Consider the following 17397-nt stretch of genomic DNA (forward strand, 5'->3'; position numbering starts at 1 on the left):
CTGTGTTCATTGTACTAAAATCCAAATTTTGAGAATAAAATGAATGCTAATTTCTTCTACAACACACTCTCTGAGCAATGACTGGGTTGGAAAGGGGAATCAGAAGCTTGATAAAGCACCTTGTCTCTCTTTTAATTTTTAAAAGGAATTGCTTACATAATACTGAGGCATATGAACAGATACTACTCTTTTACTTTGCAGATGTATTCTGTAGTTTCATCACTTACCATATTTGCTTTGACATTTTATCCAAAACTGATGACATTTCATGGGCTGTTAATACCCAGCAAAAATTAAATGTAGAAATACTCAACTGCACAACAACCTCAGATGCCAGAAGTTCAGAACCACAACACTAGCTATACTTCAGCTGCTTCACAGCTCTATGGTGTAACTCGAATGTTGGGCAAAACACAACAGCAAGGCAACTCAAAGTACAAGTTATATCTGCTTTGAATTGTCAGCAAAACAAATCATCAGCACTTCAGAATGTGTTATGCCCACAGGCATAAAAGAGAGCAAAATGCCCAAAGTACATTAACTCATGCTATCAAAACTTCACATTGTAACAGATTTGTAGGATACATACTGTTATGAGCAAGAACAGCATTTTGAGACTGCAGTAACACTTAACAGACATGAATCAGATAAAAACTGAGTGATAAACTTAACCCCAGATGTCTTGGTTTCTGTAATTTGAAAACTCAAAATCCTTTTAATGTAGCCCAATATTATACACAATAATTTAATCCATGGAGCTTTATGAAAAATGAGAAGTGACTTAGAAATGTATCCAGTGGATACATTGAAATGATCCTTGAAATCTATTTTTAATAATGGACACCAAATTAAACTATGTAAAAATTGCTTTAACATACAGAAAATACCCATAATCAAAAAATCCTTATTGCTTTTCAGGAAAACATATGGTCAGTTAGACATCTAAATGTCTGCAACAGAATCAGTACCCTGAGTAGACTTTTATGACTGCATGTTTATGCACTTCTCATTTTAATTTCTGCCATCTGTTCATGAGAAATCACATACCCTAAACAATCAGAAACACTCCTGTCTTGGTGTCTTGTCTGGGTGAAAACCAGCCCTGTTTCCGTATTACCTGGAGAACCTTACCTCTTACCACAAGGTCAGCTGAAGCTGAGGAGTTGTCCACAATTGTCTGAGCAGTGCACATGTACCTCCCCGCGTGCCGCAGCTGAACATTTTTAATCAGCAGCTCCCCATTGGATTTAATCTGTCACAAAAACAACACTTGGTGAAAGTGGCGAACACCCCTGTGCAGGTACATGATACCTGTCTACACATCTCTCCCAAATGATTTACAGTGGTTGCTATTTCTAAAAAGTGCTTACTTTGAGAAGGGATCACCCTCAAACATACATCTGATTTATAGGATAGCTGTTGAAAATGTCCCTTGTTTCCTGAGGATCTGCAGTTCTTTACTGGGCATGAAAAAACCAGACACCTTAGTAAATGATTATTAACAAGTCGACATCTCCCTCTTACTTTTTGAAGCCCGTATCTGAACATTAAATTGAGTCAAGATTTTGTTCATAAACCACAGTCAGATGATTTTTCTGCAACATTACTTGCTTTTTTTAAGCACATTGGCATGATAGCATGTCATGGAGTCCTACTAACAGAGCAGATGCTGTTTGGCTCTTCCTTTTTAATCCTAAAGCAGTACCTGAGTTTTTATCTCAGAGAGGCTACAAGCACAGCCTAAACAAAGATGCACCAAGACCTGCCCTGTACTCCTCTGCCCACCCTTGCTGCTGAGGCCCCTGTCAGGCTGGACATGCTTGTCCCCCGGCTCAGCTCTAACTGCTCATTGGCAAACAGCAGGACCCCCAGGGAAGAAATTTAGCAACAAGGAACAAGGCTCATATACTCATCATCCCAGACCCTAATCCGCCCTTAACACTCTTCACCAATGCCAGACTATTGGGAAGTACACAACCATGTTTTCAGATGGTTGTGTGGTCCACTGGCTACCTCTGGCTGTACAGAGAGGCAAACAGAATACAGTGTTTTTGTCCTATGACACTTCTGAGTAACCAGATGTGCACCCGTAAAACAACGAGTAGAACAGAGACCACTATGTGCACCACAGCTATTCTTAATGAAAAACACATTTTATGTGAAGACTTAAGTGTTAGAAAATAACACACTTGAAATATTTTGTTTATCCATCCTGCATTTTATTACGGAAAAAGATTACTAGGCTAAATCAATGAGTTATACATATGCTAGTCTTAAAGGGATTTCACAAAAAAAAAAAAAATGTTCCTTCCAAAATACATCTGAACTTCCATGGGAGTAAAAGTGCTACAAAAAATTAACAGATGGATTTATACCACACTATATCAATAAGGGCAACATTCAGATTTCCTAATTCACTGAAAATTTTTCAAAAATATAACTGAAAAAAACCCTAAAATCAAACATTGGGATAACTTACTGCAATCCATAGACCTTTACATGCAGGAACAAAAGTTGCAAAATGGTATGTACAAAAAGAAACTGCAAAAATATTTAGGTGTAAGAAGAGTAGTGCTACCATTATTACAGATTCTGGGGAACAAAAAAGACCTTCAAGACAATCTCGAATATTATGGGCTGTGTCTGCATTTAGACATTCAGAAGAAATGAAATAAAGCTATGCCATCCAGTTTCTGGTTCCTGATTGAAAAGGATGGGGAAAAAAAGTAAGGTTAAATCTTTTCCAAGTGCTCTGAAACTAGAATGAGAGTTTATAGTCTATATTTAGGGGAGAGAAAAATACCCAGATAACACTACCCTTTTACTTTCCAGACTCCAGTGAGGATTTTGGTTGCCAGCTTCAACTTCTGCTGGCATAAAATTTCAGCACAAACTGAAATCTGTTTAAGACCAAATTTTTTTGGTCTGACATAAGAATACACATATTTAAGAAATTACTGTGGTAAATAAATAATTGGATAAAAGAAGAATCAAGCACACATGAAAGAAAGTGCTTGATTCTGGCTAGCAATACTTCAGCTCACTGCCTTACAGGGTCAGCAAGAATGGCAGGTTACACTGTACCTTCTCTCATTTTGAGTGACACAAGTGCTGTTAGCAAGGATCAAACATCAGCTGGATCAGTGAACAATCCAATATTCTTGATATATACTAGATCATTTCTCTCTTAGTTAGTATTAAACTATGTCCATGTGTATAAATATATTCACACTTTTCACTCAAGGCTAATATGACATGGCTTTTAATTTAATTTGTCAAAGTGCATGAAGCCCACAGAGATGAGGTGAGTCTGGGGTAGTGTCATTCCTGTGCTCATGCCTCCCCAGTTTATTCATGAGAACTCCAATGAGACCTGTCACAGACAGCATCCTTTGAAAATCTGCTGGAATTACTGCATAAGTGAACACTGTCTGGCTGCCTGGCTAATCACATGTGAGCCCTACAGTGTGTGCGGTTTGTTTTTTTTTTTTTAATTCTGCTCTTATTGGTTTTGGTTTTATTAGAAAGGACAAACAGATCCCTATTTGACTGCTGTGTATAAATCCTTTGTTCATTAACACTAAATGTCATCCTAGAAAGAACCACAGTGCCTGTGACTCTCTGATCATTGCTTGCATTTTTATCTGCAAATAAACATAAGCAAATGCTGGGCAAAGCAATAAGGTTTAGAAACAGAACAGAATTCTCATAATAATATTATTAATTTAATAACAAATGATCACAAATTCTTAATAGGACTAGTACTCATTAATTTCTATGTTAGCACTTTAATTAAAATACTTTATTGTATTTATTAATGATGTGCCCATATACTTGCCCAAACAATAATTTCCCTTATGGGAACTTGGTTTTATAACCTAAATTATGAAAAACAGATGGAAAAAAGTAACATAATTTTAAAAATCATCAACCTATAGATATGGTGTTGTACCTTGTTGCTTCAGAAGCTCTCCTGGAGCAAGGTTTTATGCAGTTGGTAATGAGGCTTTCCATACCTCAGAAGAAGCCAAAGTTCTTGGTGGTAAAAGAAGAGCTTACCAAGCAAATAAAGAGTGCAGACATCAGCGAATTCTGTCCACAAATTAGATATGAATGTACTGTATGTTTTCATTCAAAAACCTCAGCTTGGCTACGTTTAAAAATGCCTTCCTTAACTCAGAGAAGACTGAATCACAGACTGGAAATAGTGATAGCAATACTCACGGATGTTCCAAGGGTATCTGTGGTTCACCACTCAGTACTTACCAAGTTTCAAGCAAATACTTTCATCCTATAAGCCCTATATTTATGATTTAATAGTGATGTCAAAAATAGAATTCTATGACCTATTTCTGATAGTCACTGTTTTTTCTGACCATCAACTTTGCCAGTGCACTAAATTGCCGAAAGCCATCAGAATGTGTCCTGCGCAATTAAGTATCATTTACAGGAATCGAGTATTTTGATTGAAAGTGCTATCTACCCACTTTTGTTGGGCCCTCAGAGCCAATAAAGGAACTTCTGTTAATGGAAGACTTATAAGCCCTTTGTAATAAAAAAGCTAACTTGGCAGAAGTAGAAGAACCTAGTAAGGAGAGACAGAGTGGTTTTTTTTAATTCAGGTTCTAAAATTAGACATCTGAGCTTCAGCATTGTTTAATACACAGTAGAGGTAAAATGGTAAGAGAATCAATAAGAAGTAATCTGGAAGAGATGGGATTCTTGGTGAGGAGATCAGTTTGTCCAAAGCTAGAAATAATTTTTAAAATCTTTTTCTACTACCTGTACCTAAATCTAAATGAGTTCATGTGAATTGGTTTGATCCTGCCAGTAGATAATTGGGTGTGTGGTTGCTACAACCAGAACAGACAATCCAACAGCTGTTGAGGAAAGTTAATGTAAATGTGATTATAGATGTTTTCCTGATATTGTCATCAGAGATAACACGGGGACACCACCAGTGCAACTCTATTGTCTTAATCCTATTCACCTGAGACCTTGTTTTGTTTTATAAGCCATAGTTACAGATAAATAAAAAACTCAGCAGGATAATGATGACAGTCATTCCCACTAAAGAATCTTTTCCTTCTGTGAGCTATATTTATATGTAAAGGATATACAGTGTTAATTCTACACTTGAGATGTGGACTGGGAAGTATTTCCAACAAATACATTATTCTTCTCCATTCAGCATACCACTGAGAATTCCTGAGGACACTGTGCTTTGTACCAGCATCCCTGTGGTAATGGGCCTTGTTATTTCATTTACAACAGCAGAAAAAGCCTAGGTACTTGCTCACTTATGCTCATGGCTCACAAGTTTATGGCTGATGACAAACTTCACAATACACTGCAAACTACATTTCTCTGAGCAGTGTTCATACCTGGCTTTCTCAGCTCCTGATACCTAACTAGGGATGGTACATGAATTTTGGTAGCCTGGTAAGTCTCACAAGCACATAAATGGTATAGTCAACTGCTTTTGCAGAGTATTTTTTAATTCTAGCACAGAAGTTGGCAGATCTTCATCTTCTAAACTAACTACAATTTTTGTGCCATAAGTAGAGTAAGTTTCCTCAAAGGCTTCTGTCAGAGAAAACTGCTTGTTGGCTTCACCCTCAGCACTGTATCTTCTGCTTTCCTTCCCCTCCTTGCCCTTAACCACTGACTCCATCCATCTCATTCCATGCTCACTAGGTTACTATTAGGCCATTGCCTCTAAATATTACTCCAAACCTAGCCAAAATATGTGACTTTCAGCTCACTCATGTCTAAAGCACTTCCCTAATACATCAAGGCACTGAAAGCAGTGTATGTCTCAATACACTCAAGTACGTCTCAATACTGTCTCAGGTACCTTGAGAGAGTCCTGGAACGCTCTTTCATTAAAAAAACCAGTAAGCAGTTGATTTGGTTGGTCATGCTTCATCAGCTATCACCTGCCACCTTACTACATTCAAAAACTGTACCAAATGAGCTCACTACAACTCTGGCTTTGTTCTAGTCCATAAATAACCTCTTCTTCTTAATCAGTGTGCAACTGAGCTTTCCTATTTTGACCAACCTGATTTCAACAACAAGGTGACCTGTTTAGTGGGTGAGGGAAAGGCTGTGGATGTTGTCTACTGGACTTTAGTAAAGCCTTTGACACCATTTCCCACAACATTATCTTGGAGAAACTGGTTTCCTATGGCTTGGATGGGTGGACTGTTTGCTGGGTGAAAAACTGGCTGGATGGCCAGAGAGTGGTGGTGAATGGAGTTACATGCAGCTGGCAGCTAGGCACCAGCAGGGGTTCCCCAGGGCTCAGTAACTGGGGCCAGTCCTGTTTAATATTTTCATTGACAATCTGAATAAGGGGATCAAGTGCATCCTCAGTGAGTTTGCAGATGACACCAAGCTGGGCAGTAGTGTTGATCTGCTGGAGGGTAAGAAGGCCTTGCAAAGGGGTTTGGACAGGTTGGATCGATGGGCCAAGGCCAATTCTATGAGGGTCAGCAAGGCCAAGTTCCAGGTCCTGCACCTGTGTCACAACAACCTCAGGCAGTGCTACAGGCTGGGGGAAGAGTGGCTGGAAAGCAGCCTGGTGGAAAAGGACCTGGGGGTGCTGGTTGACAGCAGCTGAACATGAGCCAATGTGTGCCCAGGTGGCCAAGAAGATCAATGGCATCCTGGTTTGTATCTGCAAAGTGTGGCCAGCAGGACCAGGGCAGTGATTGTCATTCTGTACTCAGCACTGGTGAGGAGGCACTTTAAGAACTGTGTTCAGTTTTGAGACCCTCACAGCAAGAATGACATTGAGGTGCTGGAGTGAGCCCAGAGAAGGGCAACAAAGGCTGGTGAAGGGTCTGGAGCACAAGCATGATGAGGAGCAGTTGAGGGAACTGGGGGTGTTCAGCCCGGAGAAGAGGCTGAGGGGGGACCTTATTACACTTTACAACTACCTAAAGTAGTGAGGTGGGGGTTGGTCTCTTCTCCCAAATAACAAGGGGAAAATTTGTCCTGGAAAGGGTTGTTGGGCATTGGAACAGGCTATCCTGGGAAGTGGTTGAATCACCAACCCTGGAGGTATTTAGATGTGTAGATGCGGCACTTAGAGACATGGTTTAGAGGTGGAATTCACAGTGCTGGGTTAACAGTTAGACTCAATGTTCTGAAAGGTCTTTTCCGTCCTAAACTATTCTATGATTCTATAACTCTTTCTAAACACTTCACCCCAATTCTTCAGTTCTCTTGAACTTTCCATTAATTTCCTGGTCTACAGCAGGAGCTAGACTACACACTCTGCAAGGAGGATTACCAGGGAAAGCAGCAAAGAAAAATAAAAATTAAAATCCCTGTATATTTTCTGCTGCAGAAAACAGTGGAATCATAGAATCATTGAACAGTTTGGGTTCAAAGACAGATTTACACAATAAAATTAAGTGTCTCCAAAGCAATCTACTGAAGCAGGAACATGCAGTAGAATAACTTTGTCTATCCATGCCCAGCCAATGAACTGCAATTTAAAATACTTTACAAAATACTTTACAAAAACCAGGCAGGCATAAATCTCTACTCCTCTAATCTGATTTTTATAGTTCAACTTGTTCTTTGTTGTTTACAAAACCATCAGTTTTGGAGAAGAAACAAACAAAGTGTTTCGGCAAACACTGTCTCCAACCTAGAATTCACCTCACTTCTTTCAGAAATCTGTAGTGTGAATTTTGGCATCTGGACTAACCACCTTTAATAGTTAAACAACAAAACAGGCCCTTCCATGTGTGTTGTACTTAAATGAAAAGTACCTGTCTGGCTGTGTATGTTCAGAATATTATGAGTGTCATCCTAGAAGACTGTGAAGCTTTCTGTACTTCAAAGAGAGATAAAGTAAGAGGAATAATATTTGCATAAGGAAAAAGCAAGCTTTTGAGTATTCAGAGAAGTCTACACTACTGCAGGTTAACCACATGATAGCTGCAGGGATACAGAGCTGGTTATGCACAGACACCTCGGATTCAGAAGCTACTTCAAAGCTGAATCGAGCCTGAGCTATAGGTCCTGCAAGTTCTATGCTGAATGTGTCTGCCTTTGTGCCATGTACCTATGAACACTGGGGAGAACACTGCAAAGTCAGAATCCACACCTCAGAGTCAGTGTGGATTCAGCAGGTCTTAATTCCTGCTCTGTGGCAATCATGACACAGAGGTGCGCCAGCATCAGCTTGAAAAATGCTCCCTTCATATGAGGGGGTAACAAGTCAGTTGTCTCTATGACAAAATTCATCACGTGGCCTTACTGTATCTTTCCATCATAACTTACTCTTTCTTTGAATACTTAAAGAAGAAAGCTATTTGCAAGCAGGTCAAGTTCCTGAACACTTGTACAGCAATTCAATTCAACTTATTAAAGATAAAATGGTGAAAAAAACATCAGGGTTTCAGGTTCACTGATATCACTTAAGACAACTAATAAATAATGTAGCAAACAGAAATACTGCTGGTATGGAAAGCATTTTAAAATGTATTTGTGTCATTATGTCACTAAGACAACTACAACTTAAATTTGGACTCTTCCTAAGTCTATATTCAAGTTTTGACCTGAACCAGTTAAATTATGGAATTCCTTTTCCTGACTATCCGTACAAATGGACTAGTAGGGCTCAAAAGTACATTAAAAAAAATATTTTTTTTGGTAATGAAATTAATGAAATATTATTATTTGGATACTGTATGTATTTTTTTATATAAATATCTTAAAAGTAATCTTTTCAATCTTTAAAAATACATGACAAAAAGCAGATCTATAAGTAACAAATGAACAGACATTAGTTTTCCAAATTACTTGAAGAGCTGTATCTTTTTGGGACTTGAAAAGATGTGATGATGTATAGTTCCTCAATCAAACAATCAGAGGAACAACCACACATAAAGTTAAAAGTAATCAATTTAATAGTAAGATTCTGAAGATTCCATTTGACTCTTTAGAAGTTAACCGATTCTTTTATTTTTTTTCTTTTTTTCCATTTTACATACTGTTGTCACAGGAAATGAAAACAGAACTGACAAATGTCCTTTTGAGAAATTAATTTTAGTACTAATGTAATGCAAATTAGCTTTGCCTTCAGCAATGACAGAGATACCAAAGCTTGCATTTAAAGAAAGAAGAATTATGCAGGTGTTTACATGAATTTAATTAGCATTTCATTATGTCTATATGACAATAATAATAGTATTATTTTGAGAACTGAAATACTGTGGCTCTATCAAGTTTCAGCAACTTGATCTGCATAGTCACATAAATTAATAGTGATATTATCTGAGGGACAGATGAGGATCCTTCATCAACAGGAAATTATAGCACAGAGCACATGCTTCATATATCCAGTAATCTTAATATTCACAGTGGAATATCTTTTTCTTTTGTGTTTGTGTAGGGCTGGGTAGCAGGACGTTTCAAGCCCAGCAGTTCGGGCTGCTGCTGTCAAATGTAAACCAGCTCACCCTTTACATCCAAGAAATCCTGAGCAAACCTGCCACCCAGTGACTTCAGCTCAGAACTGCCAGGGAGAGGGAAACTGGCAGGAGAAAATCCCTTTCCTTGCCCTTAATGCAATAATACAATAACAAAGGAATAGAACAGAAATACAGAAAGTGCATATTCCTCTTAATTATATCCTACATAAACCTTTGCATTGGATTTGCTGAATTTGTTAAAAAATCTGTATTTGTTATTATTTAAGCACTGAACCACCTAATACCTACAAATGAAGACTTCAAATGCAATCCTACTGTCCCCTCTGTCCTGGATAAAGACCAAGCTGCCTGTGGAAGAGTAACAAAGATTATTTGCACTTGCTTTGCATTTGTAAGCCCAGAATTAAGGCTTAGGAATGCAAAACAAGAAGATGTCTCTGCTAAAATAATTTCTACCAGTACTGACAGATCAAATGCAAAAGGAACACAACAAACCAAGAAAGATTCTTCTGGAAGAAGGATATCCTTCAGGGGTTATACACGGACAAGCAAATTAAATTATATTTAGATCTAAACTATTTAGTTTTAGAAGTCTAAGTGAATTAGGAGTTCTTCAGCTTCTTCTGAATCCTGTGGAGTATCCATCCGTATCATCTATTGAAAAAGGAAGTATTACAGCACAAGATTCAACACCCACATGAAGAGAAGCACCTCTTTCTCTCCCTCTGAAGACCACAGAAATTTTTTAGGGACCAAGGTAGCCTAGGAAAGTTAGGGTAATTTGGTTTTGAAATTAAGCATTTCAATAAAAGGTCTAAAATATTGTGGAGATAATCAGAATTTGAGATCAGGAGTCCAGGACCACTGGCTATCTGGAAGGTGAAACAGGTGGTTGGGAACTAAATAGTGTCAATCTTCTAAGAGAATTAAACATTTTCTGAAGGCCTTATTTGGTTCCATATTTGCCAACTTGAAGTGCTTTGTAGAAAATGCTCTTAAATCAGGATTAAATTTCAGAATTAATTTATCCTAAAAGAAAAAAAAATCTGATTTCCTTCTATTTTCATTGTTTAGAGGAAACCTCGAAAGTATATATCAATGATAAAAAAAAATTTTTGTTCAGCATATTCAACAGATGACCCACAGATGGAGAAAGTTCAGGTTCCCTTCTCTTGCATTACAAACTCTTCTGATAAAGCCATTTTTACCTTCCTCCACACCTAAATAACAGATTCATCAACACTTTCAGTCTGTTTTCCTGTTTTATGGAACAAATTTCCTTGTGTGACATCTGTTAGGTAGCTAAAAGCAATCAACTAAATAAAATCTGACACAGAGTGATTTTATTTGCTCTTTTACAAGGAGTAAGTTTAGTGGAGCTTTACTCTTTAAGCTCTTATTTTGACTGATGCTCAGACTCATTCCAATCTTTATCGAAGGACAAACTAATGCAATTAGGAGGCAATTAAAGCTTTTTCAAGGCATTCCTATGCATTGATTACTACCAGAGTGTAAATATAAACTTATCAAAAGTGTGACTTAACAGTCACCTGCAGGAAATGTTTTGAAAGATGCCAGTGTACTGGAGAAGAACTACGTATTTTTTAATTCCTGAGGCAACACAAAATACACTGCAGACTACTAACTACCCTGCTACTGAGAGTGGACATACACTTTCAGGAGATTTATTGCAGAAAGGGGTGTATGTCTTTGGGTTTCAATGTTTATGAGCTGATCTTAGCATACTTCCACTAGCTTGTTGGACAAGGACATGTTCTCTCACTGAAAGAGAGCAGTGTGTCTTCTTAACTATGTCTTACAACTCAGCAAATGAGCAGGTCGAGGCAACTCTTGAATCTTCAAAGGACTGGTTTGTTCCAAATCAGACTAAAATAGTTACACTTTAAACATCTTTTCACATGGAGATAAACAGATACTGAAAGCAAAAAAAGTAATCTCTTGGTCCGTGGAAAATCAGATAATACTGCCAGCCTAGGAGAAGGACTTTTCAGGAGGTACTGGTACATCATTTTGAACACAGAGCTGAAAATAAACACGGTCCCTGGTGTTCCCCGACACTACACCTACCATTAGCAACCTTTTCTCTCCATAGCCACAGTTTCTCTTGGGAGCACATAAAAACCCTCCCAGGGATTTAAATTTGAGGATTTTCATGTAATTTAAACCCAGAATAACAGAATAAATATTTACACAAGTAGGCAACCACTTGGAGGTTGCCGAATATTAGGCAAATCAGCATGTGATTAGACATAACAAGAAAGGATTTCTAATAGAGACATTAATTTTGAATAAAACTGATAGAAGACTCTAAAAACATAACCATACTTGCAAATACAAAAGAGCTACGGGTTTTTTATATGCTAAAATGAGTGTCTTTTGTATTAACTTGTTTAGACTTCACATAAACTGTTCTTCCTCAGTGTTTACAGACTGTTTGACTCCTACCCACCATCTGGCCAAGTTTTGTGCCAAATTCCAGAAATGTTGATGAGAAAAACATGGGTAAGTAAAAGTAAATGCATATGCACATTTTTGGAGGTAATTTGCACCCTGTTTACAATCAGGCTACCTACTTAACAGCTATTTTCACTAATAATCAGAGTGGGATTTATCCGAGGTACCAAAATACTTACATCAATTTAGATACCTGATTTCAGGTATCTGCCTGCAAGTGCCTATGTGTCTGGAAGGTGTCTGAATTGTAATTCTATTTTATGTTCTTGGCCTACTGGACCCAAACCAACACAGAAAAGGCAACTATTCACAACAAAGAAAACTAGGCTTTCATGTATTAAAGAATGATCTATAGTATCTTACCATAACATTCCTTTCATAATGTTCATGTTCTTTCTCAAAATCTATTACAAAGCCATTTAGAGACCAAATAAATGTCAGGTCTAATGTGGGATCATGGGATGCAATGCATTGCATGGTAGCATTCTCTCCAACGGTGACATCAACATTCAACGGAGCTAAAGTAATCCTTGTAGCTTCTGTGAAGTTAATGGCAAACATGGAAAACTCCAATAAATAAATGTTTATTCAAATACAAACTCGGCTTCATAACTATTTGATCATACGTTAAACCACTCTCTCAAACTCTAGTTTACATGTTATTCATACAACTACATTTCAAAGGACCAAACTGAAAGGAACAAAGAAAACATTTTACAACTAAAATTCCTGATTTCTGTTTAGCTGTTTAAATCTCTGAATCACATTACAAGTATTTTTATTCATTGACTGTATCTCAAGTAGAAAGAAGACACATGATGAATCTTACATGACTTGTGCTGCGTTTCTTGTTTCAATTATAATATTTCCTATGTTTTAAAACTTGTCTCTTTAATGAATGAAAAGTTCTACTTGGTTAGGCTGAGTCCGATTTCCATTACAGCATTGTAGGGATTGAGATCTTAATTTATCTACTGATATAATAGATGCATAACAAATTGTGCAAATAGCTACATGTGAAAAAGAAGAGAAAACAATACAAGGAAAGGAAGAAAGCTGTACATACCCCAGCAATGTCTCTTATTATTACAGGAACAAAAAAGAAAGCAGACATCTCATGACACTTGCTTGAGCTCTTGACACATACATCAAACTCATATGGCAAATTAGCAACTGTTCTGGAAGGGACTCACTGGATCAGTGAGACTTGTTCCTTTTCTTACAATTATTATCATAAAACAAAAAGTAACAGAATATCTTCCTTATGCCATGACGTAATATCTGTCCCACCAATATGAGAGTGGTAGTAGGGTATCAAAAGTGGGAAGACAATAGCCATAAGAAAAGTTATTGCCACTAGTTAAAACCTAGGCTTGAGCTTGCTCCAAGGAGCACACTCCATTCCATCACACACAGAAAAAGAAAATAACCTCAGTAAGCCCAGTATTTTGTCAATCTGCCTCAGAAAGAAACCTTTGCCCAGATCCTACTTTAGTAATCTAAAACCTGCTTAATACTGAGACTACAAGGATGGCACAACTACTGCCTTTTGCAATATGGAGCATCTCACAGTGTAGTGGAGCAGCCTGTTAACATCTGGTCTCCAGGGCCTTACATATGGACTCATGCATAGGATACTTGCTCCATTCCAGTGTGGTGGTGCTGGTATGCTCAGCACCAATACCTGTCTAAAAAGTTGCTGAAAGAGTGGACCAGTGGCAGGGAACGAACAGCAATTGGGAAAAACCATCAGAGTATGCAGCGTCTGTCAGCTTCAGATTTAACTTTTTAATTTCCTATAGTCATGTGCAATGTCTGAGACGTTTTATGGGCCACACAATGTGCTTGGGAATGCCACTTTCAATGCATTCTTCATCAACCTTCAGCATTGCCCACAACGTGAAAATGATTTTGAAATAAGTCAACTGACCTTTCTGTTTCTGCTGTGATGTCTTATACTCTTGGTGTTCATTTTTAGATGAATCAGAGCAGAATTTTACAAAATTTAAAATTTCTTTATACTAGTTTATAAGGTTTACAAACATACTGGTTTTTGTTTCACTGTGCGAATTTGGTATGCAAATATTCTTCCTGATTTTAGAAGAATGCTAGAACAATTAAGGGGCTGGATATATTTATTTACATAAACTTTCAAAATTAAATGCCTGAGGGTAATATTAAGATATATGAAACAGCAGAAGATAATAAAAAGTAACTGCAAGGATCAAAATACAGTTTTACATTTCATTTGGTACAATAAATTTGGAATGTATCAGCCAGAAAATTGCTCTCATATGATGCTACAGACTAACTCTTCCATTAGCACAACAATAGTGTGGCATTGAGCTGTCACATCCAGCATGATTTCTGGAACAGAGATTAAACACGTATTTGACAAATGACTCTTCTACTATCACTGGTACTTGATAAGACATAGCTCTTACAGAATGCTATCCTTCCTGTCTGTAGTCTACAGTTATTTAATTATTTGAAATCAGATTTAATACACAACTAAGGGTATCAGTACTCAAGCAGTAAATACAAATACTGATAAAGGAAAATAATTTAGAAATGCAATCATATGGATATACACCCTTATCCCACAAATTTAATGCATATTTCTTTAACAGCAATTCTCTCTTAAACATGTTTATACCACCAGCATCACCACCACAACACCACCACACCAAAACCCCCCAAAATAAAATGACAAAACCAAACCAAACCAAACCAAACCAAAGCCCGTACAAAGCAAAACACCACAACACTAAGGAAGGTCAGCAGGAGTCCCATTTCTCTGAGTCATGGCCCCAGAATCACACCTTAGCATGAGTGCTGAGCTATCAAATAGAGCCAATGCATTGAAGTATGTCAGTTTAATGTATTTTATTTAATAATCTCTTATGGAAAAATCAACCCTGAAAATTGAGATACAGTGTTAGAACTGGTGCAAACATACCCAGTTTCAGCTGAGCAATATGCTTTAAAAGCATCAATTCATTTATAACGAGCAATTAAATTAGAAAGATGTAGAACAGCTTGAAAAAGCACTGCAATGCTGGAACAAAATTAGTGTTTTTGAATTAAGGGATTCTACCCAAAACAAATGAATGCAATTCTGAGGCTTACCTGTCATTTCTAGAACACCAGTGCTATTGGCTTTTCCTCGGTTATTTTCTGCAAAACATGTGTAGCGACCTTCATCCAGCTTTGTGACATTGATAATTTCCAGGCTCCCATCATCCCAGATACGTATGCTATGGAAAGTGCAAAAAATACATCAAGAGAAATGAGATTTTACATTAGAAAGCAATGCTTCCTGTAGAACTGTTGTAAGTGAAAGAACAAACCACAAACATCATTTCAAAGCTCATATCTAACTACTGGATTTATAAACACTCCTTCAGTAAAAAATATTTAAAGAGACTGTGGCATGACCAGATGCCTCAGGTTGCTGGAGCAAGAGAATGTACTTCTATTAACTTGTACTCATTCAAGTGATTTTCTTAGTCTTTTAATAGTACAATTCAATTTTTAAACCAGACTAGGTAAAGCTGGATACCCTGCTAACTCTTTGAATCTGTACTGCCAGCAACATTTTGGCATATTATTTTCCTGAAGTTATACATTTTCCTGTCCCTGAGGTCTACAAAACGGAGAACTATCCTATGGGATAGACAGATACATAAGGCTACATTTCTAAGGCTCAAAGTGTTCACTAGCAGTACTAACCGGCTCCCATTTACAAGTAATTCTGTTCCTTTGCTCCAGGAGAATTTTGGCTTAGGAGCAGCTTTAGGCTTGCATTCAATGATTACACGTCCCCCTTTAGCAGCTAGGATTTTCTTCTTCATAGGGTTCAGTTCAAAAGTAGGAGGTGAAGCTGAAAGCAAAAATTAACATAAATACTGCTGTTAGTGATTTTACTGCAAAATAGAACTTGTTTGCAACAACAAGAACAGAACTCTTGAATTGTTTACAAATGTTCATTTTCAGGCCAGTAAGAAAAATATTAACAATACAGATGATGTACTGGGAAGCACATGGTAATCTAAAAAACCAGGAAAAATCATTACATAGTTCTGTGCTGTGTTACACCAGAGGTTTCTTTCTATTGATTTCTGAACTTTCATCTGAGTTTAATCTAACAAGATCAAAGTCCACTGAAAGTTCCTCCCTTTCAAAAGGCCTTTTGATCAGTCCTAATAAAATTCAGATTCCTGGAGGTAAATTTCTTTCACAAGTTGCTCACTCAATCATACTTCCAAAGAATAGTTGGGTTTACTTTTCAGTGGTTTTAACCCTCTCTAGAAACTAAAATTGTGCCCTTCTTATTCTTTGTGATTTTCTGTTTGGCCACCTGGCTTTAGGTGCACTCTCAAATGTACAAGAGTACTAAGACATGACTGTCGTAAGCACCACACTTATGTCTCTGAGGTCAGATCTTTGCTTACTAATTTTCTCTTTATTTTAAACCAAATAAAAGAAAAAAAGCTTTTAATTATTTTGCATCTTGGCATACCACCGTTAATCATGCCAGCGTGTGCACAGCCTGAGGAAATAAGGCTATTATTTAATTACAGAAGTACAGAGCAAAACTCTGACCAATATCCACATCTTACCAGCCCTGAACTTTGAAAATGCACACAGAGAAAGTGCTCATTTTGTTTAAACCAAGCTGGTAGGGAGTATATAGTAATGGAAGAACAGTGTAGAATGAAGCATTGTTGTGCAATGGGTTGGGAAAAACAAGAATAGTTTAGTTCTTGGGAAAGTCTGAAGGCAAATGTGAGATGGAAAGAATAGTAACTACTGCAGGGAAATCTAGGAAAATATGTCATACAGCCAGCGTGTCTGCTCTAATGAAATCAGTAAAAACATCAGAAATTGTTTTAAGGCTGGGAACTCTAGATCTGAGAGTCAAACTTTCAACAGGATGCTTCCTAGGAAAACACAATGGATTCATTACTACATCCAGCCATCAAATGGCACAGCTACGTTGCATACAAACATGGTGACTTGGGTGTAATGGGTTGTAGAAAGCAAAAGCAAAGGGGACAGCAAAGATGAAGAGCTTCAAAGGCCAAGTAAGTGACAACATGGTTTCTTAAAAAGCAAATTTTTCCTCACAGAGGAGTGATCATAGGTGAGCAAAAATGAAAATGCTTCTTAACCAGTTTTGCAAGCTTGAAAGTATAGGCTGCAACTCCATGTGCTTCATATAACTTCTGCACTATCAGTTTCTCTGAGAGGGAACAGCAGGAAACAAACATCATAAATAAGAATGGAAAAAATGCTCCACAAGTTGGTAACTTTATTCCTCAAGTTGTTGTAAAAAACCAGCTAGAGAACTCAAATAAACCCCATCTCACCTAGACTGAGTGAGAGTTCTTAGCTTCATCCTCACAGGAATGTGTTACCAAACAGTATTTGCAAATGTAACTGCTATCTTATTCAACCCTGAGAC

The 17397-nt window shown here is 37.5% G+C and overlaps 1 protein-coding gene across 1 annotated transcript in view; it reads right to left on the reverse strand.

Moving 5' to 3' along the window:
- Window positions 1–17397, reverse strand: part of CNTN1 (contactin 1) — a 229334-nt gene that overhangs the window by 37614 nt on the left and 174323 nt on the right. The window contains exons 12-15 of the mRNA XM_042018024.1: window positions 15663–15813; window positions 15060–15187; window positions 12294–12469; window positions 1132–1252 (exon numbers count right to left, since the gene is read on the reverse strand). Coding sequence (XP_041873958.1) covers window positions 1132–1252; window positions 12294–12469; window positions 15060–15187; window positions 15663–15813 — 576 coding nt within the window. The remainder of the gene's footprint in view (window positions 1–1131; window positions 1253–12293; window positions 12470–15059; window positions 15188–15662; window positions 15814–17397) is intronic.

This window comes from Corvus kubaryi, unplaced genomic scaffold (assembly GCF_017639235.1).
Source record: "Corvus kubaryi isolate FWS band 111438036 unplaced genomic scaffold, C.kubaryi_AGA036_p1.0 137, whole genome shotgun sequence".
In the NCBI taxonomy this organism is placed as follows: domain Eukaryota; kingdom Metazoa; phylum Chordata; class Aves; order Passeriformes; family Corvidae; genus Corvus; species Corvus kubaryi.